This window comes from Acyrthosiphon pisum, chromosome A1, assembly GCF_005508785.2.
Source record: "Acyrthosiphon pisum isolate AL4f chromosome A1, pea_aphid_22Mar2018_4r6ur, whole genome shotgun sequence".
Classification (NCBI taxonomy): domain Eukaryota; kingdom Metazoa; phylum Arthropoda; class Insecta; order Hemiptera; family Aphididae; genus Acyrthosiphon; species Acyrthosiphon pisum.
This window is the reverse complement of record NC_042494.1, coordinates 49,017,776-49,033,842: the sequence shown is the minus strand read 5'-3', so window position 1 is coordinate 49,033,842 and position 16,067 is coordinate 49,017,776. Positions and strand designations below refer to the sequence as shown.

At 26.7% G+C, this 16,067-nt stretch overlaps 2 protein-coding genes across 8 annotated transcripts in view; one reads left to right on the top strand and one right to left on the bottom strand.

Annotated features, from left to right (window-relative positions):
* Positions 1 to 16,067, bottom strand: part of LOC100161432 (voltage-dependent calcium channel subunit alpha-2/delta-3) — a 30,107-nt gene that overhangs the window by 6,270 nt on the left and 7,770 nt on the right. For 3 of the 7 annotated variants that reach the window (XM_008182280.3, XM_003242738.3, XM_029487210.1), the window contains 19 exons: positions 15,486 to 15,593; positions 15,149 to 15,362; positions 14,849 to 14,980; positions 13,489 to 13,757; positions 13,148 to 13,261; positions 12,850 to 13,054; positions 12,583 to 12,719; positions 12,383 to 12,523; positions 12,234 to 12,326; positions 10,254 to 10,310; positions 9,424 to 9,504; positions 9,283 to 9,357; positions 7,113 to 7,217; positions 4,078 to 4,149; positions 3,480 to 3,621; positions 3,355 to 3,409; positions 2,865 to 3,016; positions 2,621 to 2,668; positions 410 to 503 (listed from right to left, as the gene is read on the bottom strand). In XM_008182280.3, coding sequence (XP_008180502.1) covers positions 410 to 503; positions 2,621 to 2,668; positions 2,865 to 3,016; positions 3,355 to 3,409; positions 3,480 to 3,621; positions 4,078 to 4,149; positions 7,113 to 7,217; positions 9,283 to 9,357; positions 9,424 to 9,504; positions 10,254 to 10,310; positions 12,234 to 12,326; positions 12,383 to 12,523; positions 12,583 to 12,719; positions 12,850 to 13,054; positions 13,148 to 13,261; positions 13,489 to 13,757; positions 14,849 to 14,980; positions 15,149 to 15,362; positions 15,486 to 15,593 — 2,294 coding nt within the window. The remainder of the gene's footprint in view (positions 1 to 409; positions 504 to 2,620; positions 2,669 to 2,864; positions 3,017 to 3,354; positions 3,410 to 3,479; positions 3,622 to 4,077; positions 4,150 to 7,112; positions 7,218 to 9,282; positions 9,358 to 9,423; positions 9,505 to 10,253; positions 10,311 to 12,233; positions 12,327 to 12,382; positions 12,524 to 12,582; positions 12,720 to 12,849; positions 13,055 to 13,147; positions 13,262 to 13,488; positions 13,758 to 14,848; positions 14,981 to 15,148; positions 15,363 to 15,485; positions 15,594 to 16,067) is intronic. The other 4 variants (XM_016802357.2, XM_008182282.2, XM_008182281.2 and 1 more) reach the window with 2 other exon arrangements.
* LOC107883040 lies at positions 4,393 to 7,085 on the top strand. Its single transcript, XM_016802358.2, has 2 exons — positions 4,393 to 4,483; positions 6,546 to 7,085. The coding sequence occupies exons 1-2, from the start codon at positions 4,469 to 4,471 to the stop codon at positions 7,011 to 7,013; spliced, it is 483 nt and encodes a 160-aa protein (XP_016657847.1). The 5' UTR covers positions 4,393 to 4,468; the 3' UTR covers positions 7,014 to 7,085.

The window sequence follows — 16,067 nt, the reverse complement described above, 5'->3', positions numbered from 1 at the left end:
GCGTGAGTAGTGCATATAATGTGATTTTTAATTTTACTCCAAACTAACTAATAAATAAGCCCATAATATTGTAACGTTCTTTTGGATAGGTACTATTAAGTTTATTGATTTCATAAATTTTGATGAAATCAAATCAATGAAGATATAGGACAGAAATATTTATGAAATTGTATGCGTATATATAAATATAATATATACATCAAGTCATAAATATCAAAACAAGTGTAAGGACAAATTGTAGTAGATAAGCTACTGCTGAATAGCTGAATTAAGGAATTCCAATAAAACGTTATTGCACAAATATTTTTTATAATTTTTATTTTTATTAACTATATATTGTATATTGTGCAGTTTGATTCGTGAATTTCAACATCAAGCTAAAATTAATCAAGCCAATAAAATAACTTACTTTTTTTTCTTTTCTGTATCATTTTTAGCTTCTGTAAAAATACCTTTAGTCATATTGGCGTCGTATATCAAACTAAGCATAAGATCTTTATCACCTGAAAAAATAAACTTTAAGTACTTGTTACTGAAAGTCCATGCATCATAATTCGTTGTTATTTATTGTAAGCCATGCTGTTTGGATAATTTTAATTTTGAAATTATTTAATTTCTATAATTGATTTACGAGTTTTAAATCTTTATATTTGCTTTATGATTGTTAAATATTGCAAGCGAATAATAATCAAAGCCAAATTATAAAGGAACACAACAAAAAAAATCGTGTATATTTTTAAAATCAAAGTGCAATTTATCATAACTAACATGTAACACGTTTGTATAATTTATATAAATCACAGAAAAAAAATTATAATTTATAAACATTTGATAACGTTGAAGTACCTCCGCTGGGAGGCCTCTTCTCTCTGTCTGTTTTTTTCTATGTTATTATTTATTGTTTTTATAACTTAGCTTATTGTTCTAATTGAAACAGATAAGGTATGGCATAATATAAAATTTTTAGGAAAAAAAAAATTAATATTTAGAAGAAGTTTGTCGGAGAGCACTTTTAATTTTTATTGTATATAAATATAGGTAAATAATTTATGGGTACCAAAAAAATGTACATTATATTGTTCATGGACGATGGACAAAATTTAATCAAGAAATAATATTATTTATGCAGAAAATATGCTCTGAGTGTACGTATCGGCCGGTGTTGCTAGCTCCTGGATGGGTGACCGCCCGGGATTTATAGCTACACATACAAACTTGCCACACATACAAACGTGTTTCAACCAACCGTTTCTCCCCCTACAAAAAAAAAAACAGCCAATGACCACAGTTGCCGGGCTTAAGCTCAATAAAATAAAAATTTTCAAAAAATGTAAGCACCATAATTAAAAATGAAATATGATATGATAAATATTACTTCACAGACACGATATTAATGTAATTTATAAATGTTAGCATTATTATTTGTTTACCTAACCTAACCTGTTATTTATATTTTATTGTGAGAAATGAGAATTATATTTTTTCGTAAATATAGTAATCCTCAAACACAATTAGGTATTATAAATGTTAGGTCTAATTTTCATCATAAACTCACATAACTTCTTATTTAAATGAAAATATAGTATACAACAAATTAATACATACCCTGTAACCATTAAAAATACATACATTTTTACATTAATATATTATGTTCAATATTAAATAAAAAAATTAGTAATACAGATATTATAATTGAATATAAAAATTATGATATAATGATTTTTTTTTTTTTTAATGAGATGATCTAATGATAGTATAGGCACCAAAAATTAATAGTTTATCTATTTTGCTATGAGTAAACTAAATATTTAAAAATGTAATTAATAGTATTAGCATAGATTATAAATTCTAATTATTAATAATCCATGGTATTACCTAACTATTTAGAACTTTTTTTTAATTATTATATTCTCTTTTGATTTATAATATTATAATGATTATTCATATTTTTTAACTACACTTATAATATTCATCATATAACACATAATATTATATGAGACAATTAGTTATTACTTATCTAATATTACTATATGTATATAACTTGTTTTTTCCATTTATATTTAAAAGTACTTGGTATTTACTTTAAACCTTCCAATTACACAAAAAAAAATACCATCTATTTCCAAATAGCTACCAGAAACCACCCATAAAGTTGAAAGTTGAAGCAGTTTCATTGCAAAACATGATGACAGACACAAAAAAAAATGGTTTAGAAAAACACAAATCACCGTAAAACCAATGCATTCATCGCTTCGATCAAAATCTAAAAATAAAACATGGTTTTTAATATTGTCATGAGAACATTTTAATATTTGATAATATTACGGAAAAATAAATTATACCAACTACAACTCTACTCCTCATATTTGTTGAAAATGTATTGAAATATTTGTTATTATTTTATTTAAATTTATCATCGAATTTCCTAATTTATAGAACCCCTGAAAATCATTTACGAGGCATCCTTCAGTGGTAAAAAATGTTTGAGTTTGCGTGTCCAGAATTATAAAACCAAACATACCGATTAAATAAAAAATAAATGTTATACTCCACAATTTTAAACTTGCACAAAACACTGCGATCAAGCTTGATCATGCAAAAATATTAACACTCAACTCACAATAACATTTGCCATCGAATTTTTCTTCGGGCAATGTTGACCCTTTTGCTGCGAAAACAAATAATTACTAATCCTATAACTCGTTAAGAATATATTATATCATTATTTATAAAGCTAATACATATATTATATTTTAAGGTATTGTTATTAGTGTGTACACATGTTTAATGTTACGTTTTAAAGAAGTAAGGTAGGTATAGCTATAGGTAGCAGGTTATTTGAAGCAGGATGTAGGTATACTTACAGTCGTATGATTCACTGTAAAATCTTGGAGGTGGCCATTTATTCCAAGTATTATCGGTCTTGGCGATTCGCTTTAAAAAATGCCGAAGTTCATCTTCAGGGGTTTTAAATGACGTATCATCTCCATCGTCGTATGCATATCGACAGTAAAGCCTGAAAATAAATAATAGGTAATATGCATCACACTTTGAATTAATATAGTATGATCATCAATACAATATGAAATATATAAATATTTTTAGCCTAATAATTTGAAATTTCAAATAAGAAAACTATAAATTAAAAATGTGTACCATATGGTAGGGTAAAAAAATGTAATAATAGAATACTGACATTTTTAATTGAAATTTTTTAATAAAAATAAAATTAGTTTAAATACGCTGGTAGTTGATATTGCAATTAAATGGTACCTATTTATTAAGATATATTAAAATATGTATTCATATTATTAGTGTGTTGATTTTTTAGAGTGATAATGAAATATAATTTACCAATCTGGATGAATTCTCCACTCGTCGTCCTTAAAATAGTCCAAAAGGGATGATCCTGTATAGTATATATTACATTATTAAATTAAATTTTACCGATCAGTAAGATTATTTTTATGAAAAATTACTTGTTGTATTAAGATTTTGAAATCTGTCTGGTATTTTGACTCTGTAACCGAAGTGCTTTTCTTGTAAGGCAACCACAACTGTAAACGGCGTTCCTTCAACTATTGAATAATAATAATGTCTCTCTGCTGTTGTCGCACGTCTCTTTTAAACATAAATTATTCATATTATTCATTTTAATCAGCATTTTTTTAATTCTAAAGATTATATCATATTTGCTTATTGTTATATGTATTAGATATTTAGATGTATTAACTTTTTCATAATTCATAATCAAGTTGTTATGATAACAATTGATTCATGATATTTTCATTATTATTTATTATTTAATGATTTAATTAGTGAGCAAGTATAATTGATTATCAGTAAGTATTATAAATTAATAATTATTTTATATAAAACTATATTTTGAATTTAATCTAGATACAACTGTTAATAATACTTCTAATAACTAATTAAATATGTAGATGCATCCCATAGGCCATAGGAAAATCAAATTGTGAACCAAATAATAAAATATATTTTTCTAATAGAAACTTATTTTAAGTACATAAACATTTGATTAATTATTTTATTTTTTAATAAATAGAAATGATTTACCATATCGTCGTAATGATACTTCACAGTAATTTCTCGATCGCCAGTTGTTTGATTGATGATATAATCACGAAGCTGTAAAATGTACAAAAGACAAAACATTTAATTCGGATGCGTGAAAACAATGCGATTAATATGGTTTAAAATAAAACATTAAGTTTAGCGGAAAATATCGAATTGATTAGTTAAGCTATATATATATATAGCTATATATATACTATAGTTCAATTGGCATTCGATTATACCCAGTGACCATGATTTTGATGAACTGGAAATATTTCCGAGATCACAATATTATATAAGACAGTATGATAATTTCAGAAAACGCCATTTATGTTTGTTTCGTCAACTATAATTTACTTACGTATTCGAAATAACCATCTAGAATTGAACAATGATTCGGAGCTTTGTAAGTAAACGGTATTCATAAATATATACATTTTAAATAATAGATCGTGTATAGATTTAACTATGAAATAAATTATATTTTATAAACAAAAAAATGTCGATAAAAGTTTTCTTGGGGAGACTACTGCAATTTTTTTTATCTATATAATTTTTAATTCATAGCATTATGTATAGTTTTTTAAATTTAAATTAAGGTTTATTTTTTGAATTTTTGAACTTCATATAACGAACGGCATATCGCAATCATAACTGCGATTACACTTATACATTTTTATTTTAAAGATATCCCTGTTAAATGGTTATAAAACAATATTTTTATAAGATAAAATTAATTGTTTTGTAGGGTTTGTTATGTAGTGTTTGTTATAATTTATAAACTCAAAAAAAAAAAAATAGCATACAGTTCATACAGAAAATAAAATTTTTACAAATTTACCAATGTTGTATTTTATTTTAATAATTATAAAATTATAATATGAGCTCTACGTCTTATTTGGAATCTAGAATAGGAATCTAGAATCTTGTATAATATTGCAATGTTTCTTAAACTTTCTATCTGTGGAACCCTTTTTATGTCCACTTTTATTGTGAAACCTCTAATTTTTTTTTAGATTTTTAGATTTTTTTATTTAGCTTTCAACAATAAGTCATTATAGCTCTACAATTAGAACCCCTACTTTGTTTCAATAGTTATTCCTAGTGTCATACTATGTAAAGATTATTTGCAATACAAATTATAATAATTTAATATAATAATAATGTGCACTATACTGTACTTAATTCAAAAAATCATTTTAAATAACAGACAAACAGGACTTCTAAATTTTAATTTTAATGAGAGTTTTGCGGAACCCTGAGGATCCGCGGAACACAGTTTAAGAAATGCTGTAATATTGTATAGTACTTAAATTTTAAAAGTTTAAGTACTTACCAACACAAAATATCAAAATCAAAAATACTAATTGTTATTTGTAACAAAAATATTTTAATGATTCCAAAATGTTGTGCAAGTATTATGTATTATATTTTAACAACCTATATGATATATTTTTGTATTGGTTTATGGTGTACTTAATATTATTGTTATTATGTATGTTCCTACTGAATACTGTTGTTATTTTATTTTTATTTCATTTTATTTTAAATTAATAAACGCCATACAGCTTTTGTTTTTAGTAAATACTAGGATATTTATACATAGACTATAGACATAATAAATTATAATTTAAAAATGCGATTTTATAAAAAATTGTTAGGTATCACTACGGTTCCCCTGAAACAAGGCTTTCCTTAGAGGATCATCCTCAAGGTAGGTAGTTAGTTCTGACCACAGATATATATGATACCTCTCCCAGGTTCTTGTAGGTACCCACTACCGGTACTTAACACCAGCAACATCCCTACGAATCTCTAATGTTGACATTCTAAGTGCGAACAGGGCGGGTTGGTAGTCATGCGCTCGTTGTTTTATATTCATACATCGAGTAATCATTCCAAGGAAGCGATTCTGAACACGTTCAATGCGTAATTTATCCTGGGCTGTTTCTGAAGACCACGCTATCGATCAATATTCCATTACAGATAGAAATAACGAGTAATATAAAGCTAAAAGACATTTACTAGACATAATACTGACGCTGTATGCCACCTCACAAAGCTAAGTATTCAAAGAGCTTTGCTTGATATGTTATCAATATAGGCACCAAAGAATAATGACGGAGTATATAATATAAATTCCAAGTGCATAACCTGATCAGTGCGTTTTAAGATATCAGTTCCCACAATATGTCCCCACCTTTTTTTAAATGTTGTTGATATTTCTATCTTCGTCGTATTATTTATTAAATAGTAACATTTAATTTTTATGATTTTAGCTTTGAAGGTTATTTAAATTAATTCAACTAATTTTATAGGTACATTAAAAATTACAAATTTGGTCAAAATAGTATTATTTTCAACAACTAATTTGAGTTAAAACATAATCGACTGCCGTTATTATTTATTTATAATAACTTTAATATTCTAGGTACCTATACTAATTATTTTTCTTCATATATTAATAGGTGGTTTGTATAGCTGTAGCTACTTTTTCTCGTTTCGATTGCAAAACCGTTATTCATAAGTCCGAGGGTCCAGATAATATTATTGAAAACATTCTTTCGCCACAAAACGAAACAACACCTGTTCTCGAGGCTGACAATCCAGCGATTATCAATGATGGCAAAGTTATTACACCACAGAATAAGACAACGGAATTCCAAAAAAACGTCACGTCCTCCATCGTACAGAAAAATGAATCAGCTGTTGTCGAACACGATCGTTTAAGAACTGACCGGAAACCTAAGACCCGTCAAGTGCCGTTAGACGTTCTAGAAGCGTCTGGTTCCACCATGGTGGATGACACGAATGCCGACCAATCATACTACCAAAGTCCTTTAATGGTGTATCCGTTTCCTATGATGAACACATACTATCCCAGATACTTTCCGTATACGTACCCAGGATACCAGGGATATCCATTCTTTGGATAGTGATTAATGATTATAAAAACAACGGTATACTTACATTTAAAAAATAAAATTAATACCTAACTATAAAACCTATCATGTAAAGTTTATTATTGTACTAACCGTGAGTATACTTCGATCAAACACCCTTGCGATGTTGTCGGAATCGACAAGTTCCACTTCAGTCACATCGATGCTATTGTAATTTGGCTTCAAAATATCTCCAAACTAAAAATATTCATTTTTGTAAAAGCGAATTTCACTTAGGTAGGTATAACTAATCTAATAAATATATTTTATTTTGAAATGTATAAACGTATCAGATTATTTATATTTTATAAGCATTAAACAAAAAACTACAAATGTTTACATCAAAATCAGTAACTCATATATCAAATATAAAATAAATAAAAAATTGTGTTACAATAATGATCAGGATTTAATAAGACTTATGTGATATTATATATATATATATATTTTTAGAAATATACAATCCATATACATCCATTTTAGACAGTGAGTTTAATATATGTTTATTTTTATTTATCGATACAGACGTATGAAAGTCAAGTTCGTTAAAAAGTGGAGAAAACCCGATAGTAGAGATTTAAAAATTAAAATATATTTGATGGTTGAAATGTGTTGCAAGGTCTGCTATAAATTTTATACAGTGACATGATCAAATGCTTATAAGAAACGTCTCAAAAAACTGTTGTGCAAGTTTTTTTCCAAAGTAAATGATCTTAAGTCAATAAGTCGATGAATTTGATGAATAGTCAATTGTCGTTCCCGAAAACCAAACTGATTGTGAAGCAATAAATTTTTTCTTTTATAATAAAACTTGGTTATTCGCTTTAAAATAAGTTTTTCGCAAATGTTCGAGAAAAAGGATAATTAGGATATAGAATCGCTAAAATATTCATTGGGTTTTGATATTCAGATTATAATTGAAAATGTCTACTACACAGGGAAATTTGATAATCGAAATATAGCATTTAATCAAAAATAGTTGATTGCTTTTTTTTCGGTAGTGGCCGCAAGGGATAATATAATATCATCGTATTTTTAAAAATGGTATATTATGTTTATTGAATATTGATTCCACCAGCTTCTGACTACTGTTCATACATAATTTTATTTAGATATCAATTCGACTGATCTTTAATTTATAAAAAATTGTAGGAACCAACTTAACTATTAAGCACTAACATATTACTGAATTGCTTATTCAAATAATATATATTTTATAACACAAGTCATAATATTAAATTAAACAATTTATATACATATATATATATATAATTATTATATAATGTGATTAAAATTATATGTGGGTACCTATATTTTAATGTGTATACACTATCATTTAAAAGCCAATATATACTAAACTCAATATTTTTTTCAATTTCAAATTATTATACATTTTGAAGTCTTTATTTAATTCACATAACATTATAAAAAAATATTGACATGTGATACATTTAGTACAGATCTTCCATGAACTATAAATGAATACCTAATAACTTATTAGGTTAGGTTATTAGTAATAAGTAAGTTCTAAGATATTGGAAATATTTAGAAAAATCCATATATTTGACAAGTGGAAAGATCTAATTTAAATATACATTTGTAGTCTTGATGATATTTAAGATATATATTATCTTAAAGATAATATTAGTATTGATAGTGTATAAATATAATTATTAATCGTATACCTAAGTATAATTTGGACCAACTACAGGCACTTTTCAGATTAATAATTTTTAATATTTATATATTAACTTTAAGTCTCGGAGAAATCGATAGGTATAGTTATTGTGAACAGTAGCGGACAGTCAATAAAAAAATCGACGGATTCGATATGAGCCGCTAAACAACTCCGACCGCGACAATCACTGCCACCTGTAGCCATGACATTAATTGGAACGAATTTATACAGTTAAGATCTTCATCTTCATATAACGCGTGGGTAATATAATTGATAATATTTTTCTACACGATTTAATGATAATACATATATAGTAATGTTGAGAAGTGCTTGAAAAATGTTGGAGAAGTAGTGTCAAAAAATGTCTGAATTTTCGTTATCATGTTGTCATGACTAGCGTTCATTCTCTTTTTAATTAAAAAAATAAAAGAGGAACAAAATAATGGAATCGTTAAATTGTTTTTTCTTTTATTCTATCCTTTTCATTTTTTTAACACAAATTTATACTTGCAATCACCACATAATAATAATATGTATTCTCAAATATATTCAATATTAAGTACATCTAAATTATAATTTACTTACTACTGGTCTGAGATCTGGATGTGTGACAATGAAACCGTTGTTAGTAACAATAAATGCATAGTTATTGACACCCAACTGAAAACACAAATAAATAGGTATAGCATAAATATTATAAATATTATAAAGGCACATTTCACTAACTATGTGAGGTGACATGGCTTCTCGTAAGTCTGCTTCGGGAACATCAGTTCCGACAACGCCAAGTAAATGAGCCACTTTTGTCTGCAAACATTAAACTTGTTTAGGTTAGTAGGTACTTATAATATGTTGACAAAAATTATTTATTAATAATAAATGTGCAACATTTAAAGTAAGTAACTCTTTTAAAAACCGCACACCAGCTAGTTATATTTTTCAACAAAAAAATTAAATAATACTAACAACATAACATTAAATTGGTCTACTCTATTATGCTTAAATTAAATCAATTTAAGGTTCATGTTTATATCTACAATTTACTTAAAATTCAAATTACTATTGATTCTCTACGCGCTAGTCTCTGATTAAAATATATAAAACACCTTTTCAAAATTGAATTGGGTTTCAATCAGGCCAAGTATCTATTTGAAACCAAATATTAGTTCTAACTATTATTTCTAACTAGGTAGGTACCTAAATAAATATAATTAAAACGTATTAGATCCCTATACCATCACCATTATTTAGAAGTTCTATCTAAGAAAATATTAATGCTAAGCTTAGAACTCTAGGCGTTCTAAATTGTTACATTTAATCTATCCAATGCGATAGGTAGGTACCAATATTTGACGACAGTTAATTTTAATTACTAATAATACAATATATAATATAGTTGATAATAGATACAGATTTGTCTCATAGAAGAATAAGTTTCACAATATAAAGAAATGTACGTACTATTATAATAAAATATGATTACAATAAAAATATTAAGATTTTTCTAAGGATGACCAAAAAAATTATGGCAGACTACCTGTTGAATTTTTAAATACCTCTCTTGTTTCCCAAACCCAGTAGTTATCATTTATTAGCCTTCTTACTGTGATATTCTGTTGGGAAATAATTATTAAACATGTTTAGTATGAGTTCTTTTTTTAAAAAATATATTAAATATTTTTTTAAAAATCTGCAGGTATTAAATTATTAGTAAAAATTCGCATACTGTATACAATAATATATTTATATGTTTTTACTTTTTGGTGAGTAGGTGTAACAGAACCTAAAACCTATACACATAAGAATATAATTTACTACCTACCTAATATAAAGTTTAAAACTTATACATTTTACTGGTTTTAATTAAATTCAAGGTCATTTTTAATGAAACTATTATTGTATTAAAGATGTTAGGTATTGTACGTATTACAACAAAATAATAAGTACGCATAATTTAAATATTGAGATTAATTAATTTACTAGTAAATAAATAATTCGTAAACACTTGAAAGTTTTATTTTATTTATTACTTATATATTTATTTATCTATAATATTATGGTTAAATCAAAAGCTTGAGACACACTCATTTTTGAATCAACAATAATTAAAAATCGAGTCCAGACCAATGTGTGACCTACCGACAAACGGTGATCTACGATAAAACATGACTGCTGCGGTTGCAGATAAAACATATTATGATCAACCGATAATTAATAAGTGCCGTGTTTTAAATTTTATAATACTTTAATAATTTAATAACAACGTCGATTTTTATAGTCAAAAAGAGACGTCGACAAACACTCTTATAAATTATAGATATGGAGGTAAAAATATCCATAGTGATCAGTGGTGAGGAATATAATACTCTCGTCACTCAACTCTGTAAATTATAATGAACTTTTCGTGGATACAAAATACTATGAAATAGTAAAAGATAGTCAAGATCACACATTGGATCCATTTCTAAAATTTTTAGAAAACATAAAATATACACCCTAGTCAAGTATTTTTGGTGTTGATATTTTATCTATGTGTAATGACAAAATGTGGTATGTAGAAAAGTTATTTTTCTTAGTGCTTATTGTTTATAGTGCTTATATAGTATCTAAAAAGTAAAAACATCGTGTATCATAAAAACTAGGTATGTTCTTTAATCTAGTTAGTTACTTAAGTGATGCAGTTCACTATGACACTTTATGATGTGCCGTAGCCAGAACTCTTTTAAGGGTAACTGCATTCCACCAAAATCAATATTTTTTTTACCATGTTTAATTTTTACGTTATTAACAAATAACAAGTTATATAAATAATTTTTAATAATTGCATTTTTAGATTTAAACATTTAAAGATTCCCTCGTCAAAACCGTTCCACCTTCAGTCCAAATTCCACATAAATTAGGAAAAAACTAGGTATTCGAAATTATCAAACACGTTCCTAACAACTCATCAAAACGGCTACAAAATTGTTATCTTCCTATAGTATGCATAGCATTAGAAAAGAAAACAGAAGTTTCGATAAAGTTGATTTGGATCATTTAGTTGACAGGGTAAACTTGATTTTTTTTTTTTTTAAATAAATTAGTAGTTAGTTAATAATGATGAATTATTTTTACTGATAATTTGTCTAAATAATAAATAATAATTCATTATAGTTCAATAGATTAATTGAACACTTTGGCTGTGTATACAATTACCTATAAAAAAAGTTCAGCAAGAGATGGAAAAACACGCGCTCCCAGTCTCCGTCTTACTACGGCACTGTGACTAAAACTGACTATGCATATATTTATGTATAAATATAAATTATAATATTTTAATGTGGTATGTGTTCAAATAATTTTAATTGTGTGAGATCAATAATCCAATGTTACTTTGGAATACAAAATATTAATATTTTGAAAGTGTTCCAAAATAATGTAGGTACAATTTTATCCTTCTAAAATGAATTTATAAACGAAATTAAATGAATTGATGATTGCAATAGATGATTATTGAATGTTGATGTGATTTCAAAAATTATTTTTTATAAGCTTACCATTTCAGTTTTTTTGTCGAATGCCGGCATCGCAAGAGACGTTATTAAATTGTGTTTTTTTTGTCTATTCACGTTTAAATTTTGATTCAACTCCTAAGAACATTTTAAGATATAGTATCTATTTAGTTAAAACATATATAAGTATGTACTTTTTTTTTTCGATCACGATCTCGTTTTGCTTTATTCTTAGGATAGAAAAATTGGTCTTTTGTTTCTTTATAACTAATCGTATCATGATACTGTTGTTGACATTCTTCTTTTTCCCATAGATAATCAGTCATTTTTGGATCCTAAAAAAAATACCAATGATATATATTTGAACTAGTACAAAACAGTAAATTATGATTACAGTAACATCGGCGTATAACGGCGTCCAAATAACCGGATGATGGGATTGGTGCAACACCAAGGGCCTAGCCATTACCGGTAAATAGTGTACCACTTGTTCTCGAACTTCTTCTACCGTACTTAAATGAACAAAATACCCTAAATTAAAAAAGTTTGTCGTTCGCATTATCTATTTGTTTATGGTTTTAAATTTAATACCTACTTACATAATGCAATTTTTTATCAATTTAATTCAAAATTTTCGATAATAAAAATGTAAAATATTTACCATGATTTGCACAAGCCATCCATTTCATGTCTCTTATTTCAGGCACTTCTCGACCAATAAGATACGTAAATACTCTTACTGGCATACCCATTGTACCATTCTTCCAATTATGTGATTTAAATAGTTCATAAAAGTTTTCTGGTACACCATCAGTGACCAACATGATGGCCTGGTTACACATAGCACCCATATTTCGTTCACGGTACTAAAAATAAAATTGTATTTTTATTTTATCAAATGTATGTTTACCAAAATAATAATAAAATAAAAGTATTGATTTATTGTAAATATTAAATACCATTTCAAGTGTCTCGAACGCCATAGTTAAGGCTATACTAAAATCTGAGATATTATTTGGATCGGCAATATTTTCCACGCCTAATTTTAGCTCTCGGATGTTTGCAAGTGTAGCCTGAATAAGAAATAAAATTGATATGTAATTATACTTAATTATCTTTATAATACTACAATATCTCAAGATACTTTTTTTTTTGTAACGTGTACCTAAGGGCTAAGTATACACCTATCTATCAAATGATGAAATTATTTATTAATTAATTTTGACTTACAGTTGTAAATAAAATCCACTTAAATATAGGTATATTTTTTAATTTTCGATGTTAAATAATTAATGCATACTTGTACGAGTAAATTTTTGAAGCACGGGACGACCTCATTCGTTACATTACTAAATACAAGTACATTCACGTAGTCGTTCACTGATAATGTATCCAATAATGTATTTATCACGTGCCTGGCAATGATTTTACTTTGTCCCATCATTGACCCAGAATTATCGACTAATATAAGAATATCTTTAGGACTGGCAGCTGCTTCCACGTACCAGGGACGCATTCGACAGTCGTACAAATCTTCTGTATTATCTGGTTTATCTGGCCACTCCATTGCTACAAATAAAATTAGACGAGTTATAGTAATTAATAATTATCAATAATTATTTAATATTTAGATTTTAGTTAAATTAATAAATCTAAAATAAATTGAGATATTTGAGAATATTTTGAAACAGCGTAGTTCAAAACATTTGTAAATCAAGTATTTATTTGATACGAATGGGTATGTTAATTACAAATTTCTTATAAGCACTATTATAATATAAATATATATCCTAATCGATAATGAAATAGGACGTGGCAAAGCATGCGTGCTGTATCCGTCTTACATGAGCGTAACACAGCAAATTTCACACTCAGCAGAGCACGTTTAGCTCCGTTAGCTTAAAAATTAGTGAATTCACCTCCTATAACATTAAAAGATAAGATAATTATCTAGACAACCTGGCCTTTTTATATTTTAATATATTTTAATTTTAAAACGAGTTATGAGTATTTTAAGATGTACAAACAATTTACAATTTTAAAATACTCATAAGACGCTTTGAAATAAAAATATAATAATAAAACCTATGAGATTGCCTAGATAATAATTTTACCTTTAAATTGTATAATAATTCGATTCACTCTAATTTTTAAACTGATGGAGCTAAACGTGATCTGCCGAGCGTAAATTTGCGTATGTGTTAAGCACTTGTAAGACGAAGACAACACAGCAGGTCCTCTTAAAATAAAAGTAATTTACTACGTAGTCTTTTTAAATAAATTCAATCAAATTTTCAGGAAAAATATCGATATCTGGGTTAGATATTTTATTTCTTAGTATATATATTCGTATATAGTATATACCAAGCTATTTGGTGTATTCCAATCGAATTTTCCATCGAATGTCATTTTTCCAGAATAAAATATTTCTTAAATAATACTGGTTTAGATTCTAGACGGAATATGTGTAATGTGTATGTTTTAAATTCAAACATTTAGGGGGTTTTTGTGCCATTTTTAGATGTTGGTGTTATTTTTTTAGTAATCATTCGAAAACTTCCAAAGTTGGTATAAATTGTCGGTTATAATAATGACCGATATGAATTAATTATTTACCGAATAGGTATTACGATGAAAATATATTGGTAGAATATAAGTACCTGGAAATTGTCTCATGAAACCAGTTGTACTTCCAAAATACTGCCATGACAATCTAGGATCTATTTCGTAGTTTTTTCTAAATGCTACATCCAAGTTTTCTGACCATTTGAGAGCCTTAATTACATCAGATGCTAAATTAATGCAATAAATATTTGAAAATTATTAATAATGATTACATAAAAAAAATATTTAAATGATAATTAATATTTATTTATTTTGGAACATTATTATACGTATAGGTACTGTAGTGTAGAAATATAAATACTATAAACGTAATTGTAGTTCAGTGTTTGACTTACCCCGGTCATAAACATAAGTTGGTATGTGTACAGAACTATATGTAGCATTTACAGGAGTATGGTAAAAATGAGAATTTTCTTTTAGATCATTTAATAATATGTTTGTATGTGGAGTAGCTTTATTTGGTTTTGCATTTCGAACCTTATATTCATCACCCGGTGGTGCATCGTTGTGGGCTGAAACTGCAACTTGTTCAACGCTTTCTAAAATTCTCTATAAAATAGGTGATATTATAATATAAATAGTTAATATTGTTTATTAAATATTGTGTGTGTATTACATCATGTAAAATTAATTTACATAACTTGATTATCAAAAATAAATACTGTTACTAACTTTTAAAGATTGTTGTTTTTTATCCATCATTGATTTGATGACACTCGAAATGTTTGCTACCAAAATGTGTCCATTCCTTCCTTCTAATTTTGCTTCTTTGTTATATTTCTATGAATAATAATAAATCAAAATTAATAAACTAGATATTAAAATATTTATTTATAATAAAATAGTATATAGGTACCTACTATATTTAAATGGGAGTTTACCAATTGCGCTTAAAATTACCTTTTCATATACCAATTGCGCTCTAAACATTTTAGGGTCGATATACCAATTGCGCTCTAAAATGTTTAGGGTCGATAGACCAATTGCGCTTATACATTTTACACTACCTAAGGAAAACTTATTAGTCAGTTATAATTATATAATAAATGTTCGACCGGAGTTATACGATTTTTACGGGGGGTTGAGATCAAGTATTTGGTGACTGAAATATAATTTATGCCGACTGTAAAAATGTCGACCCGTAATTTCTTAAAACAGACTATGTGAAGTTCCTTATTTTTGGTTTTTCTGTATAATAGGTTATAATATTTCTGTTAATTTTACTACTTTAGCACTACTTACCGCACATGAATT